Genomic DNA, 26738 nt, shown 5'->3' on the forward strand with positions numbered 1-26738 from the left:
GCGGGGCCAGGAGGACACTAGAAGCCCTCCCACTGTTGACCCCCCCCCCAAGCACCAAGAATACAGAGCATCACTTGCCCCAGACTGAGAGTTCCTATCTATACCTTGTGGCTAATAGCCACTGATGGACCTCTGCTCTATATGCATATCTAATTCCCTCTTGAAGCTGTCCATGCTTGTAGCCACCACCACCACCTCCTGTGGCAGTGAATTCCATGTGTTCATCACTCCTTGGGTGAAGAAGTACGTCCTTTTATCCGTTCTAACCTGACTGCTCAGCAATTTCATGGAGTGCCCACGAGTTCTTATATTGTGACAAAGGGAGAAAAGTACCTCTTTCTCTACCTGCTCTATCCCATGCATAATCTTATAAACCTCGATCCTGTCACCCCTCAGCTGTTGTTTCTCCAAGCTAAAGAGCCCCAAGCGCTTTAGCCTTTCTTCATAGGGAAAGTGTTCCAACCCTTTGATCATTCGAGTTGCCCTTTTCTGCACTTTTCCCAATGCTACAATATCCTTTCTGAGGGGCGGTGACCAGAACTGTACACAGTACTCCAAACGAGGTCGCACCATCGATTTATACAGGGGCATTATGATACTGGCTGATTTGTTTTCCATTCCCTTCAAGTCCTTGACAGGTGGTAGGCCCTGGCCCACAGGGGCAGAAGGGTCCTGGCACTGAGACGCAGAGGCTGGGGGAAGCTCTTTCTGCCAGACCTCCAGGAGAAGGGTGTGCGGATTGTGTTTTTGGAGGGGTTTTTGCAGATGTGAGTCTCTCCCCCCCCCATGTGCAAATCCAGCACCCTCAGCCTCTGAGAATCCCTATGCCTTGATGGGTTCAGGAGATGGCATTGAAGCAAGTCTGGCCATGCCCGTCTCTTTGTGCCCAGGCCCTAGGGGTGCAGCAGGAGCCATATATATGTGCCTTGTCCCCACAGTGGGGGAAGAGGCTAGCGTGGGCCTGTCCTTGGGGGCTTTTGTGGGACTGCTGCAGCCCTCTCCCACTGTCTCCCTTCACGTGCCGCTCGCCATCTCTCCCCCCCTCCCCTCCGTCCTGGTCTGCAGCCAGTACTTTACGATGGAGGACGAGGAGGAGCTGCCCCATCACGAGGAGCGGACGTGGTACGTGGGCAAGATCAACCGCACCCAGGCCGAAGAGATGCTGGCCGGCAAGCGGAACGGGACCTTCCTCATCCGGGAGAGCAGCCAGCGCGGCTGTTACGCCTGCTCGGTCGTGTGAGTGGCCTCCGCCGTCCCTTCTCCACACACACACCCGCCTTCGCTGCCCCCCCGGAGGCGGCTCCTCCCTCTGGGTCTGTGACCTCGGGCTGTTTTGCTTCTCGGTGGGTGAGCCAGAGGACCGGCAAGGGAGTGTGGCCATCAGAGTGCTGAGCCGGTGAGGCTCTGGCGGGAATCTCTGCTCGGCTCCCCGGTTTTGCCTCAGCTGCCTCACAGGGTTGTTATTGGGGGGTAGGAATGGGATCTCCCCCCCACACACACCTCACCCTGCCCCCCATCTCTCTCTGAAGGCGATCTGTGCCTTCTCTTCCCTCGATCCTCCTCCCCGGCCCCCCAGCGGGCGACCCTCTGTGACCTTTCTTCGTCCCTCCCTCCTCTTCCTCACAGGGTGGATGGCGACACCAAGCACTGCGTGATCTACAAGACAGTGACCGGCTACGGCTTCGCCGAACCCTACAACCTCTACGCCTCCCTCAAGGAGCTGGTCTTGCACTACAAGCACACCTCGCTGGTGCAGCACAACGACTCCCTCAACGTCACGCTGGCTCACCCCATCCTCTCTCCACCCCTCCCCAGATAAAGGGACACGCGTGGCTTCCCCCACCGCCTTTCGATCCCCTCCGCCCCACCCCTGTCTCTCATGCCGCCAGGCCTTCCCGCTGAAAAGGACTCCTTTGCAACGCCTTAACCTTGGATGGGGGAGGGGGGGGTCAAAGGCACTGGGAGCAAAGCCCCTTCCAGCTGCCCCCCCCAAAAGGTTTCCACTTTGAGACCCCCATCTCCCCACTGCCGCCGGCCCCCCACATGCATGTTTGTGTCGGTGTGGAGAAAGGTTGGTGAGCCCTCTCCTCCCCAGGTTCTTCTTCCCTGTTCACGCCCCTCGGCGTTTTGGCGCTACGGGCCCTCCCCCCACACACACCTGCCCAGAAAGCAGAGAAGTTCCGCCGAGGGGGGGGGTCCCCAGATCTCAGTTGGCTGCTGTGCCCCCCAAGTTTGCCTCCAAGCCCTGGCCCCTCAGTTGTTGGTGCTCATCTGACCCTGAGGCCAGAAAAGCTGTGAACTGTTTTTGGTCCAAGCTTGCCCCTCCAGTCTCACGTGCAGGCTGGCGGCTCTGCAGCCTCCCTGGTGCCGCCACCGCCTCCTCCTCCGCAGCCCTTTTGGGAGCTCTTAAAACTGCACCACCGAGGGAGAAGGGAGCAGTGTTGCAACTGGGCCTCCGGAGGGCGTCGGAGGAGGCCCCAACCCGCAATGGGATCGGGCAGGAGGGACACTCCCCTGCTCCTGCATCTTTCCGGCAAACTCCGTGTCTGGTGGGCAGGGCCGGCTCACCCACTAGGCAAACTAGGCATTCGCCTAGAGCGCCAGGCCCTGGATGGGGCGCCAAGCTGTGCCTCCCCCCTCCTCCCCCCCTTTGGTGGCAGCGGGGGGGGAGGAGGCAGTGGTGGCAGCAGCAAAAGGGTGGCTGGCTCCAGAGGTCTCCAGGTCTCCAGGCCCCACCGGGAGGTTGGCATCTGCGCCATAAGGCAGCCTTGCCTAGGGCGCAGAAACACCTCAAGCTGGCCCTGCTGGTGGGGGGTGGGTGGGATGAGCCCCCGTGGCACTAGCAGGGTCCGCATGGACCCGGGTGGTAGTGTCGGTCTTCCAGGGCAAGTGGCCCACCTGGGACTTCGTTGGCAATGGAGAAGGCGGTCAGCTCGTGCCCGCTGCTCTCCTCCCTGCCCCTCCCCCGGTATGTGGCTGTCCTTGCCTGGATTCCCTCAGGCTGGGGCTGGGTCTTTTGGACGGCCGGCAGGAACCTGAATGCTCTTTTTCCCAGCAGGGGGGGTGCCCACCAGAACCACTGGGCCTGCCTCGCGTAGCTAGCTGCCATTTGGACTCTGGATCCTGCTCTCCTGCCGCTGCTGCTGCCGGGAGGACCCCCTTCCCGGCCACCGGCACACACTGCATGTTCCTGCCACAAGCCATAGCGTTCGGACTGCCCCGCCCAAGAGGAAGGGTGGGCAAAAGGACTTCCCTCTCAAGGGCTGCCTCACCCTCCGGAGACGTTGGCCATGCTCCGCTGCCAGCTCCCAAGTACCGGGAGCTGGTCTGAAGCCATTTGAATCCCTAAAGAGGCTCCCCTGGCCCTCCACCCCAGTTTTTCCTTTCCGTGCGCGTGCCTGTACACTAAGCATGGTGATCCTGAGGCACAGGGTGCGTGCCGGTCTTCCTGTTGCAGCAGCAGCAAGAGAGAGAGTGCTCTTTCCCCTGCCCCCCTCCCGCCATTTTGTCTTATGGCAGGACTGGGCCGCCCTCCCCGAAGCTGTGGGTGTGGAGGGGCCTTGCGATGGCCGGGGTCTCCTTTCCCTATCTCTCCCTGTTCCCGAGATATGCAATTTCACCGCTCTGGGCCACCTTTTCTGGGGCTCCTTTCTGTTTTACAAGGTGACAGGAGTTTACTAAGTCATTGTACACCCGGTATTCGTGTCAGAATTTGTTACTGTAAGATTAAGGCAAGACATTTTATATGGTACTACAAAGGGGGGGGGGAATAATAAACTGTTAATGCCATTGTATGGAGCTTGGTGAGTCTGGAGTGCACGGAGTGGGGGAGGCGCTCCTGTAGGAGGGCTTTGTGGGGGCCACAGAGAGGAAGGCAGAGACCCCACAGAGGGCTTGCAGAGCAGGCCTTCTTTTAAGGAACTCTCTCTGGGAGGAGGAAGCCGGGGGCGGACTGGTTTTTCAGAGGAAAGGAGAAGTGAAAAACGACCGTACTGAGGGGGAGAGCGGGTGACCTGAGGTGCTCTTGGCAGGGGCCTGTTTTTGCCAGGCTTGCTTGAATTATCGGGGTTGGGGAGGCTTTCTGTGGCCCCGGAATGTCTCTGGCCCGGTAAGGGTGGCTGGTGGGCGATGCTCCCTCTAAGCCGTAGAGTCTTGTGAGCAAGAATTCTGCTTTGTGAGCTACTAGCATTAAAGTCGCGAGCAAGCGATTTGGCTACTGCATGAATTAGCTTGCTCTGGAGCCATCCTTCCTGAGCCGAGACAAAAACGTGAAACGGAGGCGAAGGAACTGTGAGCTAGCTCACACTGACTCAGCTTAGAGGGGACACTGCTGGTGGGAGATCTTGCCTCATTGGAACAGCATGGTGGTTTGGTCTCTTTAACAGCTCCGGGATTACAGGACTGAGGAGGGGGGCCAGAGTTCCTGCTGGGCTTGAATCACACCAACATGACCTACCTTTTAGGATTGCAAAGCAGCTGAATTGCTGCCTGGGGGGTGACCTGTTTGGATGGCGGGGGGGAGGGGGGTTGCTGTGGAAGACAAATGGAACTCTTTCCAAACAAGCAACCCCCCACCCTGTCGGATCAAGGAGGCAGAGCTTCCCTCTGGAGTCAAGGGGCGACCGAGGTATGGCTTTTGCTGCTGGGCCTCTTGTTGACAACAGTGGCTGGGTCCACACACGAGCCTCCAATGAGCGCTGCTGCTTTCCTCTTGAAGGCTCCTTGTGCACGGCGGCTGGCAGGATCCCCGTCTCCAGAATGTGTCTCCGTTTTGGAGGGGGATGGAGCTTCAGCCGAGTGGCATCTGGAGCAAGAAGGGGTTGTGGGCCTTGCCCTGGGGTACTGCCTTCATGGGATCGGCTTCGGAGGGGTGCTGGCCATGGTGGTCTTGCCCACGAGATGCTGCCTGCTCCCTTTGTGGCAACCAAAAACAAGGGAAATACACAGTAGACAGTCACCGCCTTTTGCCTCGATCAGTGGGTATGGGAGACACAGTTCCCCGTTAGATTTTCATTGTTTAGAAATAGAACCAAGAGACACTTGTTCCAGAGTGCTTTTGATAAAGTCTTGTTCAGGGCTATTTTTGGGCAGGAACGCACAGGAACGGAGTTCCGGCTGGCTCCCAAGTTGGCCACACCCAGCAGGAAGGCATTAGCATAATAGGCCACACCCAACAGCAGAAACTCATTAGGATTGGCTACATTAGGGGTGTGTGGCCTAACATACAAAGGAGTTCCTGCAACAAAAAAAGGCCCTGGGTTTTGACAACAAACAAGGTAAACAGAATAAGAAGCAAAAGGTGGGTGTGGCTGGATGACCACACTTCTGGTAACATGGGGTGTGTGGCCTAATACGCTAATGAGCGGTGCAGTCAGGGTGTGTGGCCTAATATGCTAATGAGTTTCTGCTGCTGGGTGTGGTCTATTATGCTAATAAGTTCCTGCTGGACTTTTTCTACAAAAAGAGCCCTGGACTCTTGTTTGCGAAATGCGGTCACACCAGCCGGCGACACATGGAAGTAGCTGGGAAACCAGCCAAGCAGCTTGGTAACTGGCCAGAAGTTACAGGGATACCGGCTGAGCACCTTGGAATTTGAAGATATCATGTTCTGCTACTTTCTTTGTTGCATGTTTTTGGCATTACTCTGAAGGCTACTGGACTATTCTGATCGCTCTGCATCGATGGATCGTCAGCGTTTGTAGTGGTGCCCCTTCATAGCATTCATACTTATTTTTGGCAATGTCTACAGTATTTCATGGTTATTGCTATAAATGTGTAATTTATGCTTCCTTTGTGGAGCAGGAAGCCCTTCACCCGGGGACCCCTGACCAGTGTTCCCTCTAAGCTGAGTTAGTGTGAGCCAGCTCACAGTTCTTTAGCCTCCGGCTCACACATTTTTGTCTTCGCTCAGGAAGGAGGGCTCCAGAGCAGACTTAATTTATGCAGGAGCCAAATCGCTCGCTCACAACTTTAATGCCAGTAGCTCACAAAGTAGAATTTCTCCTCACATGACTCCACAGCTTAGAGGGAACATTGCCCCTGACCCTTCTGGGCGGGTGTGGGCAGCCCCTTACCCAGGGGCTGCTCTTGAGCTTAATTCGTCGAGATCAACAGTGAACTCTGCCTGGGTTCCACACAGCTGTTCACACTGGCTAAATGTGTTAAGAATATGTAAATAGCCTGTCTTGCAACTGAAACAGTCCCCAAGGCAGCTAAGAACTACCTTCCGCTCCCCCCCCCCAAAGAAAGAACAACACAAGACAGGCAAATGAACTGAGAAGCAGCCAAAATGACCATTTTTCCAGGGGCGCCCTTCCCCCACCTGACTTTCTTAAAGGGCAGAGTTTTGACCCTGTGCCAGGGTGCCCTCAATGAGGAGCAAGATGGCGTCCCAGGGGGCAGTTGCACCATCTTGCCACACAGGATTGCCCGCAAATCACGGTGGGTACAGAGGACAATCTCAATAATGGGAGGGGGTAGGCGTGGGAGGGAACAAGAGACCCCTGGCCCAGGCCAAGGGACTTCTGGTGGGGAGCCAGTTTGGTATAGTGGTTAAGTGTGCAGACTCTAATCTGGGAGAACCGGGTTTGACTCCCCACTCCTCCACTTGCACCTGGCTGGATGACCTTGGGCAAGCCATAGTTCTGTCAGAGCAGTTCTCTCAAGTACAGTTCTCTCAGGGCTCTCTCAGCCCCACCTACCTCACAGGGTGTCTGATGTGGGGAAGGGGAAGGAGTTTGTAAGCTGCTCTGAGACTCCGAGCGAAGGGCAGGATATAAATCCAATCTCTTCTTCCTCCTGGATCCAGCACCTGAAGACTGAGGTGTGACCTGTTGAGGAGGAGGCTCGTGGTGGTGTCTTGGACTTGCTTTTAATGGGTGTGGCACCGCTGCATCCACCTGCCCAAGTGCTGGCTGTGTGGCTCACAGAGGCCAATGCTCTTAGTAGTGGGGAAGGGGGGTTAGCATTTCGTTTGGTGGCAGGTTTTGTTCTGCGTTTGAGGGTGTGTTTTTACTCCGAAGGCTGTCACGGGCAATGAGATTACCTGTTTTGACCAGTTAATTGACTACACTGGATCCTGGCATGATCTTAAAATCCTCAGTAAAATGCTGATAGTTTTAAGGCTGTGGAAGGCAGGCCAGTAGCTACAGTGGGGGCGTTTTGGGGCCTGGTCCCCTGACTTCCTGCTAAGCCCCCCCCCGGCTCTCTGGGCCACCCAAAGGACTCCCAACTTTCTGGGCAACCTGTAGGACTCCCCACCACTGCCCTTCCCCAAGCGTGGCTTGCTTCCCCACGTAGGCAGAGTGCGAACACTGCAAATGTGAATTTTTAATTTTTTTATTTTGTGATGTCAGCGCCCCCTGACTTATTTAAAGGCCCCCTGAATTACAAAATACTGGCTACAGGCCTGGTGGGGGGAGGGGAGGGAAAGGCAGTCCCAAGCACCCAGCAGCTCAACATTTGGGAGGCCTTTCAGTATTGTGGCAGCTCCACATTCCACCGGCATCTTGAGCAGGGTTTCCAGTGAGACCAGCGTGTGGGTCTCTCTCGTCATAAGAGCAGCAGGCGTTGCAACTGGGAAGGCAAAAAAAGCCAGATGGGATTTATCTTTCCTTCCCATGGGATGGAAATGGCTGGCCGCTTCAAAGTCCCGCAGTCTGTGACCAATGTTCCCTCTAAGCTGCAGAGCCTTGTGAGCAAAAATGCTACTTTGTGGGCTACTGGCATTAAAGTTATGAGCAGACGATTTGACTACTGCATAAATTAGTTTGCTCTGGAGCCGTCCTTCCTGAGCTAAGACAAAAATCTGCGAGCCGGAGGCTAAAAACCTGTGAGCTAGCTCACACTAACTCAGCTTAGAGGGAACACCGGTCTGTGGCAGTGTTCCCTCTAAGCTGAGTTCGTGTGAGCTAGCTCACAGTTTTTTAGCCTCCAGCTCACACATTCTTGTCTTAGCTCTGGAAGGATGGCTCCAGAGCAAACTGATGTATGCAGTAGCCAAATCGCTTGCTCACAACGTCAATGCCATTCGCTCAGAAAGCAGAATTTTTGCTCACGGGACTCCACAGCTTAGAGGGAGCATCGGTCTGTGGTACTTTCCTGCTTGGGCGGGATTTTCATTGGCGAAGGGTGGGGATTTTCCCACAGTGGCTGCCCTGCGGCAAGCGTGGTTTCACCCACTTCTGCACCGTGAGAGCAGTTCCTTGTCCCCGCTTGCCATTGCCGGCTTCTGCTTCTTGGCCAAAGATTGCTCCTTGGCTGGGGCAAACACGCTTTCCCGGGTAACGCTCCACCGCGGCGACAGGCAGGGTGTCCCATGTCAGGCAGACCGTCCTTGATACCTCCCTAGTGGGAGGGCAAAGGTTGAGTCACCCGTCGAAGGGGAAAAACAGGTTGCGGCCGCTGCCTTTGAACAGGAAGGGGGCGGGCTCTGGCGGGGCTTCAAGTTCTCCTCGGCAGGCTCCTGCCCCACCAGTCCGTGCCGTGCCGTGCCGTGCCATGGGCCCTTGGCTCCTGCTCGCTGCTGCCTGCGCCCTCTGGGCAACTCCGGGGGAGGCTCACTCGGCATGCAGAGCCCCTCCTCACCTGTGGTGCAGTTCCAAGGAGATTGCACAGGCCTGCCAGGTAAGAGGGGAGGGGGCTGGGTGATTGGCAGCTGGCTTCTGCCGGTCCCCAAATGACCCCAAGCCGCCTCGGAAGGGGGCAGCCGGCGGGGGACACCATTCACACCGGCTGGTCTGAGGGACACGTGCTCAGAGCCTTTTGCAGAGCCCGCTCTGGTGTTCGGAGGTTTGGGGAAGGCAGCTGACCTGACCCCTGGCCAGGAGGCCGCCTGGGTGCTGAGCAGTGCCGGATTTACGCATAAACTAAATAAGCTACAGCTTAGGGCCTCGCAATCTGCTGGGGCCTCGAATAAAAAAAACAATATAAAAATGATTTCAAATATTAAAAAGGCGTATATATTTTAATTTTTTCTGAGACCAGCTGATGTAATTTTAAAAAGGAGGGGGCCTCTGGGTTTTGTATAGCTTAGGGTCTCAGCAAGTCTAAATCCGGCCCTGGTGCTGAGGCTGGAATGCCCGCTGTCTCTGCCGGGGAAGGGTTCCTTCAGAGGAGCCATGTGCTTCTCCAATCACGGCAGCTCTTTGAAAGGGCTTGAAGCGCAGCGGCCGGCCTTTGGTTCTACCTGAAGAAGCCCAGGTTCCCTCTAAGCTGAGTTGGTGCGAGCCAACTCACAGCTTTTTAGCCTCCGGCTCACCCGTTTTTGTCTCAGCTCAGGAAGGACGGCTCCGGGGCAAACTGGTTTATGCAGCAGCCAATTCCCTCGCTCACAGCTTTAAGGCCAGTAGTTCACAAGGTAGAATTTCTGCTCACCGGACTCCACAGCTTAGAGGGAGCATTGCACCACACCCCAAAGACTGTGCAAATAGATGGGACCTGGCTGTGGCACTCACAAGGAAGTGTTTGTGCGCAACCTGCCTGGATGTGTGGAGGCTGCAGGTGTGGGGCCAGAGGGCTGGGCTGCCGTTGCCTCAGAGCCCTTCTCGCCTGCTTCCCTGTGCCCAGCTGCCTTGGCAGACTCTACTCCCTTTCAGTAAGGGAGGCCTGAGTGGGACCCACAGAGCCTGGTGGTGGGGAGACCTGACTTCTTCCCCCTGCCTCTAAAATGTGTAGGGCAAGTTTTATCTGGGCTCTAGGCACCAGCCCAGAAATTGAGGCGCCAGAATAATTTCTCGCCCTCCAGGGTTTTACATTTTAATAATTGTATTTCCTAGCTCCTGCTAACAAGAACCTAACCCTAAACGCTTTGGTTTCTCGTACTCTTATTAAAGTTATGACAAAAGTGTTGTACTATATAGGTAAATATGATGGAGTTCTTGCTTTCAGTGATACCCCTCTTTTCTCCCCCATGACCATCTAGAGCAGCTCGTATCGTCCTCCTCTCCTCCATTCTATCCACTCAACGACCCAGTGAGGTAGGGCTAGGCGGAAAGTGTGTGACTGGCTTGAGAGTCACCCAGCGGCTTCCAGGGCATTAGTTTGTTCTGGAGGCTAAAAAACTGTGAGCTAGCTCACACTAACTCAGCTTAGAGGGACACTGGTTATATTGTATTAATGCAAGGTAAGGTTCCACTCTACAACTACACAAGTCTCAACTGCAAAAATATTTGTCAAAGAGATTTAATATCAGTTTCTATCAACATTAACTGCAGCAACATGTTTTGCAACTGCACCAACAATTACACCAAGTTACAAATTTCAATTCAAGTAAACTCTGAATGCTAACAAATAACGTAACATTTTTGTTATTGTTTTTAAAGGTACACTAAAATTATATAAACGCTCGATCTAAAATGGTTGGGAAAGGGCATCATTAAGTTCTACTTGTATTCTGCTACTTCTCTATTCCAGTTGCCACAAGAACAGATCCTGCTCTTGCAGCAGCAGGTCAAAAATCCACGGCTTGAATATATTTTAATCACAATTTCCCTGACTTCAGACCAATTTCCCTGACTTTCCCTGACCAATTTTCATTTCCCTGACTTTCCAGAAAGTGGCACCCCTGCATTAATTCCCGCACCTAAGCTTTTTATTGTTGAAAAACTTTTGTTTAAATTTATCACAAGATTCCCCAAGAACAGAGCATCTTTCTGTGCAGCTGGGGAAACCCTTCTCAGGTATGCTCTAGGCTGATCCTGCATTGACCAGCGGGTTGGACTAGATGGCCTCTATGGTCTCTTTCAACTCTGTGTGATTCTAGGATTCTAGCACAGGAACGCACAAAGTCTGGTGTTCCCACCAGTGGTGCTTGGCCTGCCCAGTGCCAATTCAACATGGCCAGGGTGAGGGAGGATTTTGTCATCTCTCTGTCGTAAGTACAAGAAATCCTCCTTTAGCCGCCCTGACCCTGAGCATAGCAGATGGTTTCAAGGCACTGAGGAGTAATTTAAGGCAGTTATTTAAAGATATCCACTGTAAGCAGGTAGAAGTTTTCTGCCACTAACAACTCCTACTGGTCCCTGAAACACGAAAGTGGGGTACAGACACACACACACACACGTTTGCTGACTCAGCCTGCAGGAAGAGAGTGAGGACAAAGCCCCAAGTGGTGTGCAGCACATGCAGAGTCCCACTGGGGAAGTACCACTGGAAAACCCCTTCCCCTCCTCATGCCCAAAGTGGCAGCTCCACAGAGGCCCAGACAGAAAGTTGCACTTTCACTTCCCACTTGAAAGCCGGAGGATGGTGGTGGGGGCGTTATCCTTCTAGTTTCACTTCTTTTCACCCCTGCAGCTTGACTTTCTGCCAGGGACACACATCATCACCAATGCTCCTTCTAAGCTGTGGAGTCTTGTGAGCAGAAATTCTACTATTAAGTCGCTTGCTTAACAAGTAGTCAGAGAGTAATTCAGCAAAAGATAAGCTTTATTCAGCAACTCAAACACAACTCCAACACAGATCAACCTCTGATAGCCAGAACAGCTTTTACATTGCAGCTGTCCTGCTTTTAAACTCTCCTGGCTAATGTAGCCACGCCTACTGTACAATTACCAACCAATAAGGTTGTATGCATAAGGAGCAATCACGGACGTTCCCGCTCAGGGAGCTTGCTGATAAGTGATTGGTTAGGTGCTTCCTGGGCTAGCAATGTGATTGGATGTATTTGGATCCTAGCCCAGGACGAAGCTTAACATAGCATTTCAATTAGATGTTTTCATAACACATTATGCATTCAGTGGCAGCTTATTGAATACATTACATCTACTTTGTGAGCTACTGGCATTAAAGTTGTGAGCGAGCGATTTGACTACTGCATAAATTAGTTTGCTCTGGAGCCATCCTTCCTGAGCTAGGGTAAAAATGTGTGAGCTGGAAGCTAAAAGACTGTGAGCTAGCTCACACTAACTCAGCTTAGAGGGAGCACTGGTCATCACTTAAACACCATGGCAAGGCTGGCCTTGTTTCTTCACACATGACAGACTACACAGGGGGTTGAGGCTGGATCCCTGCCTGGTGTCAGACATTACCCACTCATGTGGGGGTTCTCCTTGGCTCCTGCATGTGTGGTGACCACTTAGGGTCAGGACCCTGCTCCGTATGGCCTTCTCCCTGCACAATTTCCCCAGCTTGAAACATCTAGAGGGGCTCTACTGAGCCTGTTGGGGTCACCTACATGTACCCTGGGGAACACACAGGTTTCCCTCAAACAGTGCCATCCCTGCGCCTCAGGACTGCTTGACATGGGGGAAGGCTCTAAATTATTATTACTATGATTACTGGGGTCTGGAGACCAAGTCCTATGAGAAAAGGTTGAAGGAGCTGGGTATGTTTAGCCTAGAGAGGAGATGACTAAGAGATGATATGATCACCATCTTCATAGATGTCATCTAGCGGGTGGTGTGGAGTTGTTTTCTGTTGCCCCAGAAGGTCAGACCAGAATCAATGGGTTGAAATTAAATCAGAAGAGTTTTCGGCTAAACATTACGAAGAACTTCCCGATAGAGCGATTCCTCAGTGGAGCAGGCTTCCTCGGGAGGTGGTGGGCTTTCCTTCTTTGGAGGTTTTCAAACAGAGGCTAGATGGCCATTTGTCAGCTATGCTGATTCTGTGAACTGAGGCAGATCATGAGAGGGAGGGGAGGACGGGTTGCCTCAGTGCTTAGTTCTTGTGGCCCTTTCTTACACCCCCACGGAAATGCTGGTTGCCACTTTGAAGTCAGGAAGCAATCCTGGAGGTTTTGGGGTTTTTTGTCATCTTCTGGGGCGTGGAACAGCGATCACTGCGGGTGTGGAGGGGGAGGTATTTGTGAATTTCCTGCCTTGTGCAGGGGGTTGGACTAGATGACCCTGGAACTCCTTTCCAACTCTCTGATTCTACGATTCTACTACCATTAAATTTATATAGCCTGCCTTTCCTTTTGGTTCAAGGCAGCTTACAATAATAGTTAAAGCATCCCCAGCTAAAAGCAAAGATGAAATAACAAGCCCCGAATCCCTCCCTGCATGCACAGGAATGGTGGCGAACCCACGACTCACCTGTGATGGTGACACATGAGACACAGGGTGGGTATCCAGCCCCAGCCTGTGCACCTCATCATGTGTAAAGAAGCCACGCTGGTGGATATCTCCATTTCCTGTCTTTCCTGTGTCATGTCTTCCCCTTCTTGGCTCCACGCCGGCACCCTTACTACCAAGAGACTGTCCACTAATAGCCTTTGTAGGGGCCGGGGGAGGGACAAGCAATTTTCTTTCTTTCATCACTTGTGAGGATCATGTAGAGGGAGGGTGTATTACAGGAAAGGAATACTGAACCCTGATCTCCAGGAATGGCTCAGTTGGGAGAGATCTTTTCTTGGCTGAGAACCCGAAAGGCAACAGCCGTGCAGGGAGCAGGGAGCTGAGCAAAGGCAGCTTCAGAAGTTTATTTGTGTTCAAATGGTGAAGGAGACGGAAAAGGAAGGAAATAGTTAGGCCCAAACTATGTATGACATTGGAATTCCAGGAATGGATCCCTAAAAATAGCAGCCACAGCGGCCCGGTTTGGATCAAGATGACAGTTCTGGGGAAGATAGGGGTGAGGGAGAGATTTCCAATCGGAAACAGAACAGGGAGGAACAGTTTGCCCTGTCTGTATTTTATCCTCACAACAATGCCATTGGGGACTTCCGGTTTATGGTGGCGCGCTAGCAGACTCACCTCCCGGACCTCCCGGGGGTGAAGCTGCACTCGCAACCCCCCCAGGGGCCCGGCGAAGGGACCCTGGCCATGGAGCTTATAAGAGGTCACCTCTTCGAAGGCGGAATGCCGGAGAATTGAGGCGCCTCTTCGTTCCAATGGTTCTTTGGGCTGTGAGACCATATAGACTTAGTAACGCTGACCAGGACAAGTGCAAGGGATCACGCAGCAGAAACTAAATGAAAGCGAGGTCGAATGACCAATTATGAACGTGAGTCAATTCCGAAGCGTTTAAAGGAAAAACGATAGTTCCCCACCCCACCCCATCGAACGGGAAAAAACAAGCGGGGGAGGGACGCCTCCTATGCGCACAAACTTTTGAGCGATTGAGGGGGGGGAGCGGAAGAAAACGCGAAGGAAACTGCCTAGAAGTACTTACCAAAGTGAATTTAAGCAGTCAAGCGCACATTCATAGACTTTTTAAAAAAAATCACGAAAGTAAACTAACGACAAAGATGGAGGGGAAGAAGGACAAAGAAAGACTTTTGAAAGCGAAAGGGTCTGAGAGCCCAAAACCGGAAGTTACCAGTGAGGTGGCAAAGTCTGTAGCGGACTACATGCGTCCTCTGCTGGAACAGCTGAATAACTTCAAGGAACAGATGTCTGTAGTTACTCAAAGCATTACTACACAACAAACTCAGATAAGCGACTTGATACAAATAATGAAGCAAGATGCTGAGAAGGTAAAGGAAGTGGCTGCAACCACACAGAAAGTGAAGAAGAAAGTGCAAAAGCTGGAAAGGAAACAACTGCTGCAAGTTCAAATGGAAAAGGCCAATATGATCCTTCGTTTCCAGCGCGTGCCAGAGAACAGAGGGGAGAATCTTAAAGAAGTGATGAGTGAACTACTAGCCCCAGTGACAGAAATGAAGGTACAATCGTTGCTTAATGATATGGACATGGTCTATAGATCATATTCAGGATATATAAAGAAAAATAATCTGCCTGGGGAAATTGTGGTAAGATTCTCGAAGAGGCATGTCAGGGATGCAATCCTGAAAGCGGTTGCTGGAACACCCCTGAAAGCAGGGGAAAACACCATCAGAACGCTAAAGGATATTCCATTTGAAGTAAGACAATGGAGAAAGAAGTACAAAGAACTTGTGATTTTTCTTCAGATAAACTCAATTGGATATAAATGGCTATTTCCAGAAGACGTAACTTTTAAGATCAAAGATAAAAAAGAAAAGATTGACTCTGTTCTGAAAGCTCAAGAATTCCTAAGGGTTCAGCTGGGAAGGCCAGAGGACAAGAAAAAAGAAGAGGACAGCAAGTCCAGCGGCGAGCTAGACACTGGTTCTTCCGGAGAGGACTCTCTGTCTGAGCAAGGGGCGGCAGCTCCAAAAAGTCCTTACAAGCTGCGGAAGAGAAGGGGAAAGGAGAAGTAAAGGCTGAAGGACTCTGAATTGTGCCTTTGAGACTTTTGTTATGGGATGATTGGGGGTACTGTTGCTAGACGGTTACATCTAAGCTTTAAAGAAAAAGTGTTATAAATGTTTGACTCAGTTTATAAAGGGATCAATGACGAGAAGACTCAATGTATCTAAGCTAGTTGGAGGATCTCCTCTCTTGGGGTTTTAGTTAGTAGTGGCTTCTTTACTTTATCCCGTATATGTAGTTTCCCCTCGCTTTTTTTCTGTTGTAGTTTTTTGTAGTGATAAAAAATAATAAAAAATCCCCTCCGGGGGCTCAAAAAACAACAACAAAAAACAATGCCATTGGGAAGCAGGCTGAGGAAGAGTGAGTGATGCGTGGGCGCCCAGCAAGCTTCATAGTCAGGTGGGCATTGTTATGTACTAGACTATGAACTACATACTAAACTTCAGTCCTTGCTTCGTAGAAGCCCAGTATACTGATCTGACAGTTCTCATTGGCTGCTCCTGACAGCAGGCCAATCAAAGCATAGCAGTGTACTTGGAGGGAAAGCATTCTATTAGTCTTTATCGTGTAAATATGATTGGTTCTTACCATTCTACTGGGCGTGGCTTCCCCAGCCCGGGATGTTTAAAGGGAGCTCTGGCTCCTATGGTTTTTGTGTTGGATCGTTCTTGTTAATAAAGTTGAAATCACTTGGTTAGAGCTGCCTGAGTCTGATTCACTTCAGGCATGGCATACACTGCTGTTTGTTCAGAAAGCTCTGACAGGTTTGCACTTGTATCCCATGTATGATGCAGGCGTAACTTTGGTTCTTGTGCATTTGGTTTCTGTAAATGGAGCATGTTGAGAGCACATCAGTTGCTTTACAGAGAAAACAAATTCTGGATTTGCATTTTGCATGTTCTCTCTCTGCTTCCAGCTCTCCCTCTTCTGGTGTGCATTGCCTCTTGGCTCAAGAGCACCTGTGTTTTAAACTCACCTTTCCATCAGATAAAAAAGCCACTTTCTAACCCACTGGAAGCCTCTAGCCCTAAGCCTCACTCTGTGCCCCTTTTCCCTGTGGGGTCGACATGCAGAAAGCGTGCAGTGCAAGGAGGAGGGGGGGGTGATGGGGCTGTTGCACATGTTCTGCCTGCCTTTCAGTGGTGATTTTAAATGTTGGTGTTATGTTTTAAAACGTTTTTATTAATCTTGTAAGCCTCCTTCAGCTCCATCAGAAGAAAGGCAGTTAATTAACATGTCAAATAAATCGAGTTGATGGGCAGGTGATTCCCTCAAGATCTGTTGTGCCATTGCAGTCCACAGGGGGATCCGATTCAGCTGATGGGCAGTAGGTTCAGGGCAGACAAAAGGAAACACTAAAATGTGGAATTTGCTGGCAGGAGATGTAAGGGTGGCCAGAGGCTTCGATGGCTTTAAAAATGGCTTGGACAGATTCATGGCTGCTCACCAAGGGGCCTAAAGGGAGCCTCCAGGTTCAAAGTTGTTCATTAAGCCTCTGAATCCCAGAGCCAGGAGGCACCATCAGGGGAAGGCCTCAGACTCTCTGCCCTGTTGTTGGCCCTCCAGAGGAACTTGTTGGCCACTGTGTGAGATGGGATGATAGACCGGACGGACCTCTGGTCTAATCCAGCAGGGCTCTTCTTATGATCTACCAAAAAAGGTTGAGAGCACCAAAAAACCCAGAAAACCTAGTATGATGTGATATATACATGAAAAAATTCAATTATGTGCACAAAACATAGTGCCCGTAATTTAATAAATAAACAAAACCAAAACAGGAAATAATTGGGCACCTACAATAAAATAACACACACTGCCAAGTACAATAAAACAATGCCAAATGCATGAAGCCTTCAACGGTGGCCTATGGCCATAATTAGCGCTATAATTCCCATCAAACTCATACTGCAAAAGACATAACAAATCACGACCCAGCAAGATAAGCAAATTAATTTCTTGGAGTGAATTAAATACTCCTTGTATAAAATCAGTCTTCAAATATTTCCACATCTGGGTATCTGTAGTCCAAATAACTACATCAAGCTACGTGTATGTGTCTTGCCATGCTAATTTCAAACACGTACATTGGTCTTGTTATTTGGACCAGAGCCACCCAGATGTGGTGCTCTCAACCTTTTTTCGCTTCAAGGTGCTGGTTCTTACCTTTAAAGCCCTATATGACCAGGGTCCGACATACCTGAGGGACCGCCTTTCTCCATATCTACCCCAGAGAGCACTACGGTCGGGGTCACAAAACAGACTGACCCTCTCGGGCCCCAAAGATGCCAGGCTTGCTATTACCAGGGCCTTCTCAGTGGTGGCTCTGTACTGGTGGAATTAGCTCCTGGAAGAGATCAGGGCCCTGTGGGATCTTCTACAGTTCCGCAGGGCCTGTAAGACGGAGCTCTTCCACCAGGCCTTTAATTAGGAGCCGCCACCGTGCTAACAGCTTTAATTTTTGTCCTGGCCCTTGGTTCTCGACACCTAGCCTGCGCCGCCCGTTTTTCAGGAAGATCTTGAGCAGAATGATGGTGAGATCTGTGTACACTCTTATATGCCATCTTATAACAACTGTTTATTTTGAGGCACTTTATAAATCATGACTGTTTATAGCTGAACTGTTTGAGATTATTTTATGTGATTTTAATTGTATCGTATTTATTAGTGTAAGCCGCCCTGAGCCTGCTGTAAAGCGGGGAGGGCGGGGTATAAATCAGATAAATAAAAATAAATAAATAAATAGATTCTTGTTGCTTTTTTGATGGTTGGGTATCACACACCCCCTCCCTTTTTTGTGGTGGTGTCTCTTCTGGTAGCCTTCTATTCCTGGACCTGGCACGCATCTGCAGTCTGGTGTGGGGAGGGCTGGCTGGCTGCAGCGGGGTGCAGAGGGGTGGAATCGGGGCAGGTAGGAGTGCTTGAGCCCATTGTGGTGCTGCCACTGCAGCTAGGGTTGCCAAATACCTTTTGTTCTGCGGCAGGGGGGCTCCTCAGATGGCTGTGGCCCCGCCCCCAGTGTGCCCGGCGGCAGCACGTCACATCCAGCTGACGTGCATGCCGGGCTGGGGTTTCCTCCGGGGCCCGATTCCACGGCGGCGGAAATCGGGCCTCCAAAGCGGGGGGAAATCTGCCCCCCCCGGGGGAATTGGCAGCCCTAACTGCAGCAGAAAGGGGAGCAAACCATGCAGGGCCTGGGGGCAGCTGCCCTGGTTGCCCCACACAACTAAGGTTGCCAGTGGAGCCAGTGAAACAGAACAGAAACCGAGACAAAGGTGGTGGCGGCAGCAGTAGCTGCTGCCAGGAAAAGCAGCATAGCCTCTCCCTGCATTCTGCCTTTCCCAGAGAGAAGGCCCCACCAACAGTCTGCGTTATCTGGTATCTGCATGGCCTCCACCCCAGCGAGGAGCTGCTGTGGACAGTTTTGCCAGGTTTTTCTTAGGCCAAAGGCTCAGCTAGGGTTGCCAAATACCTTTTGTTCTGCGGCAGGGGGGCTCCTCAGATGGCTGTGGCCCCGCCCCCAGTGTGCCCGGCGGCAGCACGTCACATCCAGCTGACGTGCATGCCGGGCTGGGGTTTCCTCCGGGGCCCGATTCCACGGCGGCGGAAATCGGGCCTCCAAAGCGGGGGGAAATCTGCCCCCCCCGGGGGAATTGGCAGCCCTAACTGCAGCAGAAAGGGGAGCAAACCATGCAGGGCCTGGGGGCAGCTGCCCTGGTTGCCCCACACAACTAAGGTTGCCAGTGGAGCTGGTGAAACAGAACAGAAACAGAGACAAAGGTGGTGGCAGCAGCAGCAGCTGCCGGGAAAAGCAGCATGGCCTCTCCCTGCACTCTGCCTCTCCTGGAGAGAAGGCCCCACCGACAGTCTGCGTTATCTGGTATCTGCATGGCCTCCACCCCAGTGAGGAGCTGCTGTGGACAGTTTTGCCAGGTTTTTCTTAGGCCAAAGTCTTCTCATTTCAGCCAACAGCTGGGCTGTGGGCCCAGGCACAACTTGTTGGCATGGCAATGGGCACAACCCTGGTCTGATGTGTGTGAGGGGGGAGCCATCCTCTGGTTTGAGGTTTCAGTCCCAAACTGGTGCACCAAGTTCTACAGCCTCAAAACACTGTCAAGTACGGTTGCCAGCCTCCAGGTGGGGCCTGGAGATCTCCCGCTTTTACAACTGATCTCCAGCTGACAGAGGTCAGCTCCCCTGGAGGAAATGGCTGCTTTGGAGGGTGGACTCTGTGGCATTGTACCCTGCTGAGGCCCCTCCCCTCCCCAAACCCCGCCCTCTCCCGGATCCACCCCCAAAGTCTCCAGGTATTTCCCAACCCAGACCTGGCAACCCTACGTGCCAAGATTGGTCTCTGGGACCTTGTTCCAACCCCCATGGTGCTGTGCTCCTCTGACCAATGCCTACTGGCCCTTCTCTCTCCGGCTGCCCAGTGAGACGTCCAGTACTTTTTCAGAGGCAGCAACAGCCTTCCTGAAGTTGTTGTGAAGGCTTCTATGTTGCTGAGATTTTTGCGAGTTGTGCGAGGTGAAGTCACTCGGGAGCGCTTTTGGTGCTGTTGATTTGATGCTAATAGATCTGTTAGTTCTTAACAGATATTTAATTATATATCGTGTTTATGATCATGGTAACCCACCTAGAATTTGGTTCTGGAGGAAGGCGGGTTAGAAATGCTTTTAAATGAATAAACCTGGCTCGCAGTGCTTTTCAAGGATCCCAGCTGCCGTTCATGTGAACCATTGATTCCATACGCGATGCTCGTCCTGACCCCCTGGGCTTAGAAGTGGGCATCGGCATCAATGAATGGTTTTAGCTTTTTCACACATTGTGGTGGGTGGGGGCTTAAGCCCCCCAAGGGCTTCTGGTCCCTCTTTTCGATTCGCTCAGGGGCTGCTTTGGAGGCCAGACTGTCCAGCCCGGTCACGCCAGCGGCCCCTCTCCTGACACGCGCGGCGGGTCTCTTGCAGGCAGAGCAGCTCTGTGCCAGGAAGGCAGCCCACCGGGCCTCCCCACCGGTCTCCGTGCAGCTGTACTACGAGAGCCTGTGCCCAGCCTGCCGCGGTTTCCTCTCCAATCAGCTCTTCCCCACGTGGGTCATGCTGAATGAAATCCTGAATGTCACACTGGTGCCATACGGCAACGCACAGGTAAGAAGGCCGGCAGGCCTCTGCTGGGCGGGTGGGACTCCAGCCGTGCCGGTGGCAATCCCGCTGAGCGTTGCCCTTCTTGCAGGAGAGAAAGGCGGAAGGCAAGTGGCACTTCGACTGCCAGCATGGCCAAGAGGAGTGCCAGGGGAACATGATGGAGGTGAGCCAGTCGAGGATGCCTGGGCGGTGGTGTCTGTGGGGTGCGGGCAGGGGGAAGTGTGCTCTAGCGGCTGGCTGGCTGGCTGGCTGGCTGGAGAAGCCCTTGCCTGCCTCTTCCCATGTGGGCCCCCTGATCTTTCCTGAATCCTGACCCTCACCATCCCTTCCTTCCCTGCAACGGGCTTCTGCCTTTCCCAGGCCTGCCTGATCCACCTGCTCGGGGACCTCGATCTTTACTTCCCGGTCATCTTCTGCATGGAGTCAGGCAGCGACGTCGTGGGGAACCTGTTGCCGGTATGCGATCCTTGGTTTCTGCCCCCCACCCCCAGTGCTGATGGTGTGTGTGTGTATGTGTGTTTGGGAAAGGGCTTTGTGTGGTCTGCTGGGGCCAGACACAAGAGAATGGTCTTGTGTCTCCAAAAGATGCCCTCCCCCAAGTCAGACTCCTGGTCCAGCTAGCGCCATGTGGGGTGTTTTGACTCAGCACAGTCTTGGGTAGAGATCCCCACATGAGAAGCCAGAAGTCTGACTTGGGACCTTTGACACGCAGGGCTCGGCTACTGAGCTTCGTCCCCTCCAGGAAGTTTCCTGGCCAGGCATGAGGGACATAGCCCTCGCTCTCAGGGTGGGGTGGGGTGTCTGGCACTGAACATGGGCCAGCTCTCCATCGACATCCCGTTGGAAGGCAGCCGATGGATGTGTCCCCCAAGAATACTGTGGATGTAGGCCAAACGCAACTGGTCGTGGACTTTCATGTCAGTTAGGACAGGCAAAATTGGGGAGGGGGAGACTGAGGCTTCTGTAGGCAGTGCCCCCCCCCACAGGTGCTACGGTGGCAATGGCTTAGGTCAGCCTTGTTGTGCCCTGTCTGGTGCCGGTCTTCCTCCAGGGCTGAAATGGCCAGGCCCCATGTGGGGAAGACCCAGTGGGCTGTACGTTCTTGGAATAAATCAAGGTAGAACAAAACGACATAGCCGAGAGCCGGTTGCTGGGCACAAAAAAGAGGCGAGTGGCTGTGGACTACGCTGGTGAAAAGCGTGCTGTGCGCAAGATTCCACAGGCTGATTCTGTGAGCAGCAATGCTCTTCTCTGGCACCAGGAGCCTTTTCCTGCTGCCACTTTGAGCTTCGTGCCCCAGAGGAAAGAGTCGCCACTGGCAGAACAAGTCCACAGGATCCAACCCATGAAGTTCCGTGGGCTTAAACCCCCCCCCCCATTTCTGTTCATTGTACAAGAAGAGTCCTTCAGCAGTGCAAACTACCTTCTAAGGCAGACCTATTGTTTAAAATCTTTGGCCTGGCGCACTGATGCTACTCAACCCACAAATACCCCCCCTCCAACCCATTCTGATCTTGCAGTGTCTGAAGGTTTATGCTCCTGAGTTGTCTTTGGCCAATGTCACGGCCTGTGTGAACGGAGACCTGGGCAGCCAGCTGATGCACCAGAATGCGCAGCGCACTGATGCCCTGAAACCACCGCACAAGTATGTGCCATGGATAGTCATCAATGGGGTAAGTACCACACAGAGGGCCAGATGTATAATGGGGAGGGGGAGACAGGGTGGCCAACCTCCCAGGAGGGTCTGGAGATCTCCTGGGAATGCAGCTCATCTCCAGACAACACAGAGATCAGTTCCCCTGGAGGAAATGGCAGCTTTGGAAGGTGCACTCTGAACGGCATTGGGGCCCACTGAGGTCCCCCTCCTCCCCAAACCCTGCCCTCCTAGACTTGGCAACCCTGGGGGGAGAGACGCACTCTAAATCTCAGCCCAGAGACCTTTGAGCCAAAGTAAGAAGGCAAGATTACCTCTGGGTGGCATCCTTAAAGGTAAAGGTTCCCTTGCTCAAAAGCCAGTCGAATCCGACTCTAGGGTTGCGGTGCTGATCTCCGTTTCCAAGCCGAAGAGCCAGCGCTGTCCAAAGACGTTTCCGTGGTCATGTGGCCGGCCTGACTAAACACCAAGGTGCACGGAACGCTGTTCCCTTCCCACCGAAGTGGTACCTATTTATCTACTTGCAATTTCTTGCTTTCGAACTGCTAGGTTGGCAGGAGCTGGAACTAGAGACGGGAGCTCACTCCGTCATGCGGCACCCGGGTCTCGAACTGCTGAACTACTGACCTTCCACAGCCTGCAGTTCAGTGTCTTAACCACTTGAGCCACCGCAGCTCCTGTAGCATCCTTATCCTTCCCACTATTTAAGGGAACATCGTTTCCAAGTTTGAGTCCAGTCGGGCACCTTTAAGACCAACAAAGTTGAATTCTTTGAACACAAATTTAATTCTTCGCACATGCATGCACATGAAAGCTTCTACCCAGAATTAAACTTTGTTGGTCTCAAAGGTGCCCGACTGGACTCAAGCCTTGTTCTGTTGCTTTATTTAGACCAACATGGCTGAATCTAGGTACAATGTTTGTTCTTTTTTCTCCTGTCAGCCAGGATTTCAGTGTAAGATAGAGTGACCCCCTGTAGGGTCTGGGGGAAACTTATGCCCAAGAGATTTTGCTTCAGCCCTTATTTCCAGACATCTTTCCCTCCAGCTTTTACACTCCAGGGCCATAGATTTGTCCACTAGTTGCTGTGCAACTTCTTCCTTTGAGAATTCAAAACTTCCCTAAATGGTGGCGGGGGGGGGGGAGCATTTTGACTACCAAATAAGGCATGTTTCCAATAAGGATTGGACTATGGCCTGCGTTCTGCGGTTGCCTCTTTTGAAAAACTCTCCAGAATCCCCTCGGCAATGCAAAAGGGCATATCTCGGGATCCTAAACGGTTCCACGGTCCACCAATGTCAGCATTCCTTGCCTCTGGACGCTGTCTGACCAGCTGACTGTGGTTGTCCTTCTGCTATCCCCCCCCAACTTTAAAACACATTATTCAGCGTGGGGGTGGGGTGGGGGTACACACACACACATTCACTCTCTCTGTTAGCAACATGTGGGTGAAATGCTGCCTTGTTGGTATTCATTTACTTTATTCATACCCCGCCTCTCTCCGCAGTGGGGACCAAAACACACTTCTGGTAACATGGGAATGCAGCCTAATATGCTAATGAGTGGTTCAATCAGGGGTGTGGCCTAATATGCTAATGGGTTTCTGCTGCTGGGTGTGGCCTATTGTGCTAATGAGTTCCTGCTGGACTTTTTCTACAAAAAAAAGCCCTGGCTCCACCCAAAGCTCTCTGCCATGCTGCCCTTTTTCTATAGGCATCCATTGTTTGCCTCTTCTCATCCCCCCCAATGGCATCTTCCCCACAGTTTGGAAAGGTGTGTGTCAGTCCATGCCTTGTGCATTTTGTGGAGGCCTCAGGTCTGTCATGGGGGGCGGTGTCCACGCAGCCCCTCTCACAGTTCCCCTTTTCTTTCCCAGAAGCACACCGAAGTCTTGCAGTCTCTGGCCATGGAGGCCCTGTTCAGGATGGTCTGCAACTTGTACCAGGCAAGTTTATTTTCTGGGGTTGATCCGTGGCTGGGCAGGTAAAAAGTCACTTACCAACAACTTGCCAGTCCCGTTTCCTCTCTGCCCCAGCTTTCTATAGGAGGAATGTTCTGGAGGGGCTTTTCTTTCACGTCAGCTTTAGCTGAGCCATTTTGGGGTTAAAATGTTGGACACAAACTTCTGACACGCACAGAGTGCTTCCTCAGGCGTGAGTGGGACTGGAGCAGGGGAGAAGAACTAGCAGCTGTTGCCAGTGTGAGACCATGGTTTCCCTGAGCTCCGCCTTGAGGGCAAAGGAGCAGGAAGATTTTTTTATTATTATTGTTGTTATCTAGTATAGGGTCTAAATAAACTTTGTTGGTCAGATTTGCCTTAGCTGGGACAGCTTCTCTAGGAAGGAAAGAATAAGGAGAGCATTTTGCAAAGGGAGTGGAAGGCATAGACCAGTGGTGGCGAACCTATGGCACAGGTGCCAGAGGTGGCACACAGAGCCTTCTCTGTGGGCACGCGTGCCATCACCCCAGCCAGGCCCAGACCATCATTAAAGTGTCTAATTCTCTCTGCCAAATAATTTTAAGTAAATGAAAGCATTTGGGATTGCTTTCCTTACATTGTTTGGATCATCTTAAGTTAATGTATGAGTTGTTTTTTTCCTAAAGTAAACCCTCAGTATTCAGGTTAAATTGCCGTGCTGGCACTTCGCAATAAATAAGTGGGTTTTGGGTCGCAGTTTGGGCACGTGGTCTCTAAAAGGTTCACTATCACTGGCATAGACAAAGCAGCCAAGGGGAACAAAAATGTGCAAATCGGTATTCTAATTTATGGAATCATTTGCTTATGGATAAAATTTCAGATAGTATAGCTTACAAAGAATTTTCCCGACTATCTGATTCATTTTATGGATGATGGTATCCTATTTTGGAGAAATTGGAACTTGTCTTAGAAAATATTAGTAGTTCACAACACTCTCATTATTATTCTTTTATTCGCCAAAGTTGGGTATTGTAATTTATTTTAACGACATTATTATAGTTAACACCTTTAGGTACTTTTCAAATTTTGAACTTTAAAGGAGGAGACCATTATGTTGTATAGGAATGGCAAGCTTGAAGGTGGATTCTATGGATATTGTATTTATTAATGTTCTTGGTTAAAAGTTATGTTATATATTGTATGTTATGTTTAATATTTGGAAAATTAATAAAATGTTTATTTTAAAAATGTGCAAATCCAGGATTGTGAGGGGGGGGGGTTAAACTGATTTGGGGGGAGGCAGGAGAGTAATAGGGCTATTCCTCTGCAGTTCCGAGCTCTGCATTTTCTCGCCCTGCAGGGAGAGCCGCCTTCAGCCTGCCAAGGACAACTCCCAGCCACGCCTTCTCCATCCCCACCAAATATCTGCCTGAGGTCTTAAGTTCAGGCCTGGCCTCCCCACCTCTCGCCTGACCCTTGGAGCCAGGGAGGCTGCTCTCACCTGAGGCAGACCAGAAAGAACCTTTTCCTTCCTGACCCCCAGTGGAAGGCCAGCGGCCACCTGCAAGAGCCGGCCCCTCCGTCTGCAAAAAAAGCTGCCGCGTGGAAGGACTCTCTCTTCTCTTCCTCTTCTCACACACTGCTGCTTGAGCAGGTCTGCAGGCGCCACAGCAGGGTTAGGTTCAGAGTCACCAATAACCTGTATTCCTCTGGTTAAAGTCCAGTAGGCACCCTTGAAAACCAACTGCGTTCTATTCAAGGTATGAGCTTTCTTGCGCGCGCACACTTCCCTCCTGTATCTGAGGACGTGTGCGTTCACACAAAAGCTCATACCTTGAAGAAAACATAGTTGGTCTTAAAGGTACCCCCCACCAGACTCTAACTTTGTTCTACTGCTTCTGAGCAACACGGCTGAGCCCACCTGGATATGTGTTCCTCTGATTTTATCCAGAAATGAACATTATGACGGGGCGGGGGGGAAGAGTGTTTGATTTCTTTACTAAATGATGGTCTGGTCTTGTTTTGGTCTGGGATCTTTGGTAGGGCGGGGGGGGGGATCCCTTGTTGGATCAGACCCAGATGGGCCTGATATGCCTCTGGACATCCCTCCCCATCTGTTCTCTTTAGCTATTGACAGGGGTCATTTCATAGAAAAAGAGGTGCAGGAGCTCATGAGCATAACTTATTTGCATTTGCCACACCCCATGGTATCACCGGATGTGTGTCAGAAGGCAACACCCACTGCTCAGGCGCCACTGGACTGTTTTGGATTGCTAGCTAAGGGGGAGGGACGTGCAGATCCTTGTGCTCCTCGTGGCCCGGGGCTTGTTACATGTGCCCGCCCCCTGGGCTCTTTACTGCCGGAGCTCCGCTCCTGTGCGCTCCTGCAGGAAATGACCCCTGGCTATTGACATTCAAAGAGATCCTGCCGCAGAACATTTAGCCCTCATAGCTGATGTCTGTTAATAAGCCCTTCCCTATTTTAGGGCATGGGGTGGGGATAGGATTCATCTCTGAAGCTGAAGAATGTGAAACTTACATGTGCACACGAAGGCTTCTACTCGGGCCTCCAAAGCGGGGGTTTTCCCGCCCCCCTTCCCTATTTTAGGGCATGGGGTGGGGATAGGATTCATCTCTGAAGCTGAAGAATGTGAAACTTACATGTGCACACGAAGGCTTCTACCCAGAATAAAACTTTGTTGGTCTTAAAGGTGCCCCACTGGACTCAAGCTTTATTCCATCCATCTTTGTTTGTCTGAGCCCCTTTTTCCCCATTTAATTTTTATTAATTCTTCATATAGTTTACATAGACCAAAAAAAGAACAAGAGAACGAGCGACTAAATGGCAAGTATCTCACCAGGAAGCAGTGAGACAAACAAACAAACAAACAAACAAACTGAGAATTAGT

General features: G+C 51.7%; 2 protein-coding genes across 2 annotated transcripts in view; both read left to right on the forward strand.

Annotated features, from left to right (window-relative positions):
• PIK3R2 (phosphoinositide-3-kinase regulatory subunit 2) overlaps window positions 1-2610 on the forward strand; it is a 22354-nt gene extending 19744 nt beyond the window's left edge. The window contains exons 15-16 of the mRNA XM_015424644.1: window positions 1066-1236; window positions 1627-2610. Of these exons, the coding sequence (XP_015280130.1) occupies window positions 1066-1236; window positions 1627-1819 (364 nt within the window). The 3' untranslated portion in view covers window positions 1820-2610. The remainder of the gene's footprint in view (window positions 1-1065; window positions 1237-1626) is intronic.
• Window positions 2611-8295: 5685 nt separating this feature from the next.
• On the forward strand, window positions 8296-25411 carry IFI30 (interferon, gamma-inducible protein 30). Its single transcript, XM_015424656.1, has 7 exons — window positions 8296-8625; window positions 20081-20260; window positions 20346-20420; window positions 20618-20713; window positions 21778-21930; window positions 23788-23856; window positions 25190-25411. The coding sequence occupies exons 1-7, from the start codon at window positions 8500-8502 to the stop codon at window positions 25268-25270; spliced, it is 780 nt and encodes a 259-aa protein (XP_015280142.1). The 5' UTR covers window positions 8296-8499; the 3' UTR covers window positions 25271-25411.
• Window positions 25412-26738: the final 1327 nt, after the last annotated feature.

The sequence above is a fragment of the Gekko japonicus genome, unplaced genomic scaffold, assembly GCF_001447785.1.
Source record: "Gekko japonicus isolate JY-2015 unplaced genomic scaffold, Gekko_japonicus_V1.1 scaffold596, whole genome shotgun sequence".
NCBI classification, from domain to species: domain Eukaryota; kingdom Metazoa; phylum Chordata; class Lepidosauria; order Squamata; family Gekkonidae; genus Gekko; species Gekko japonicus.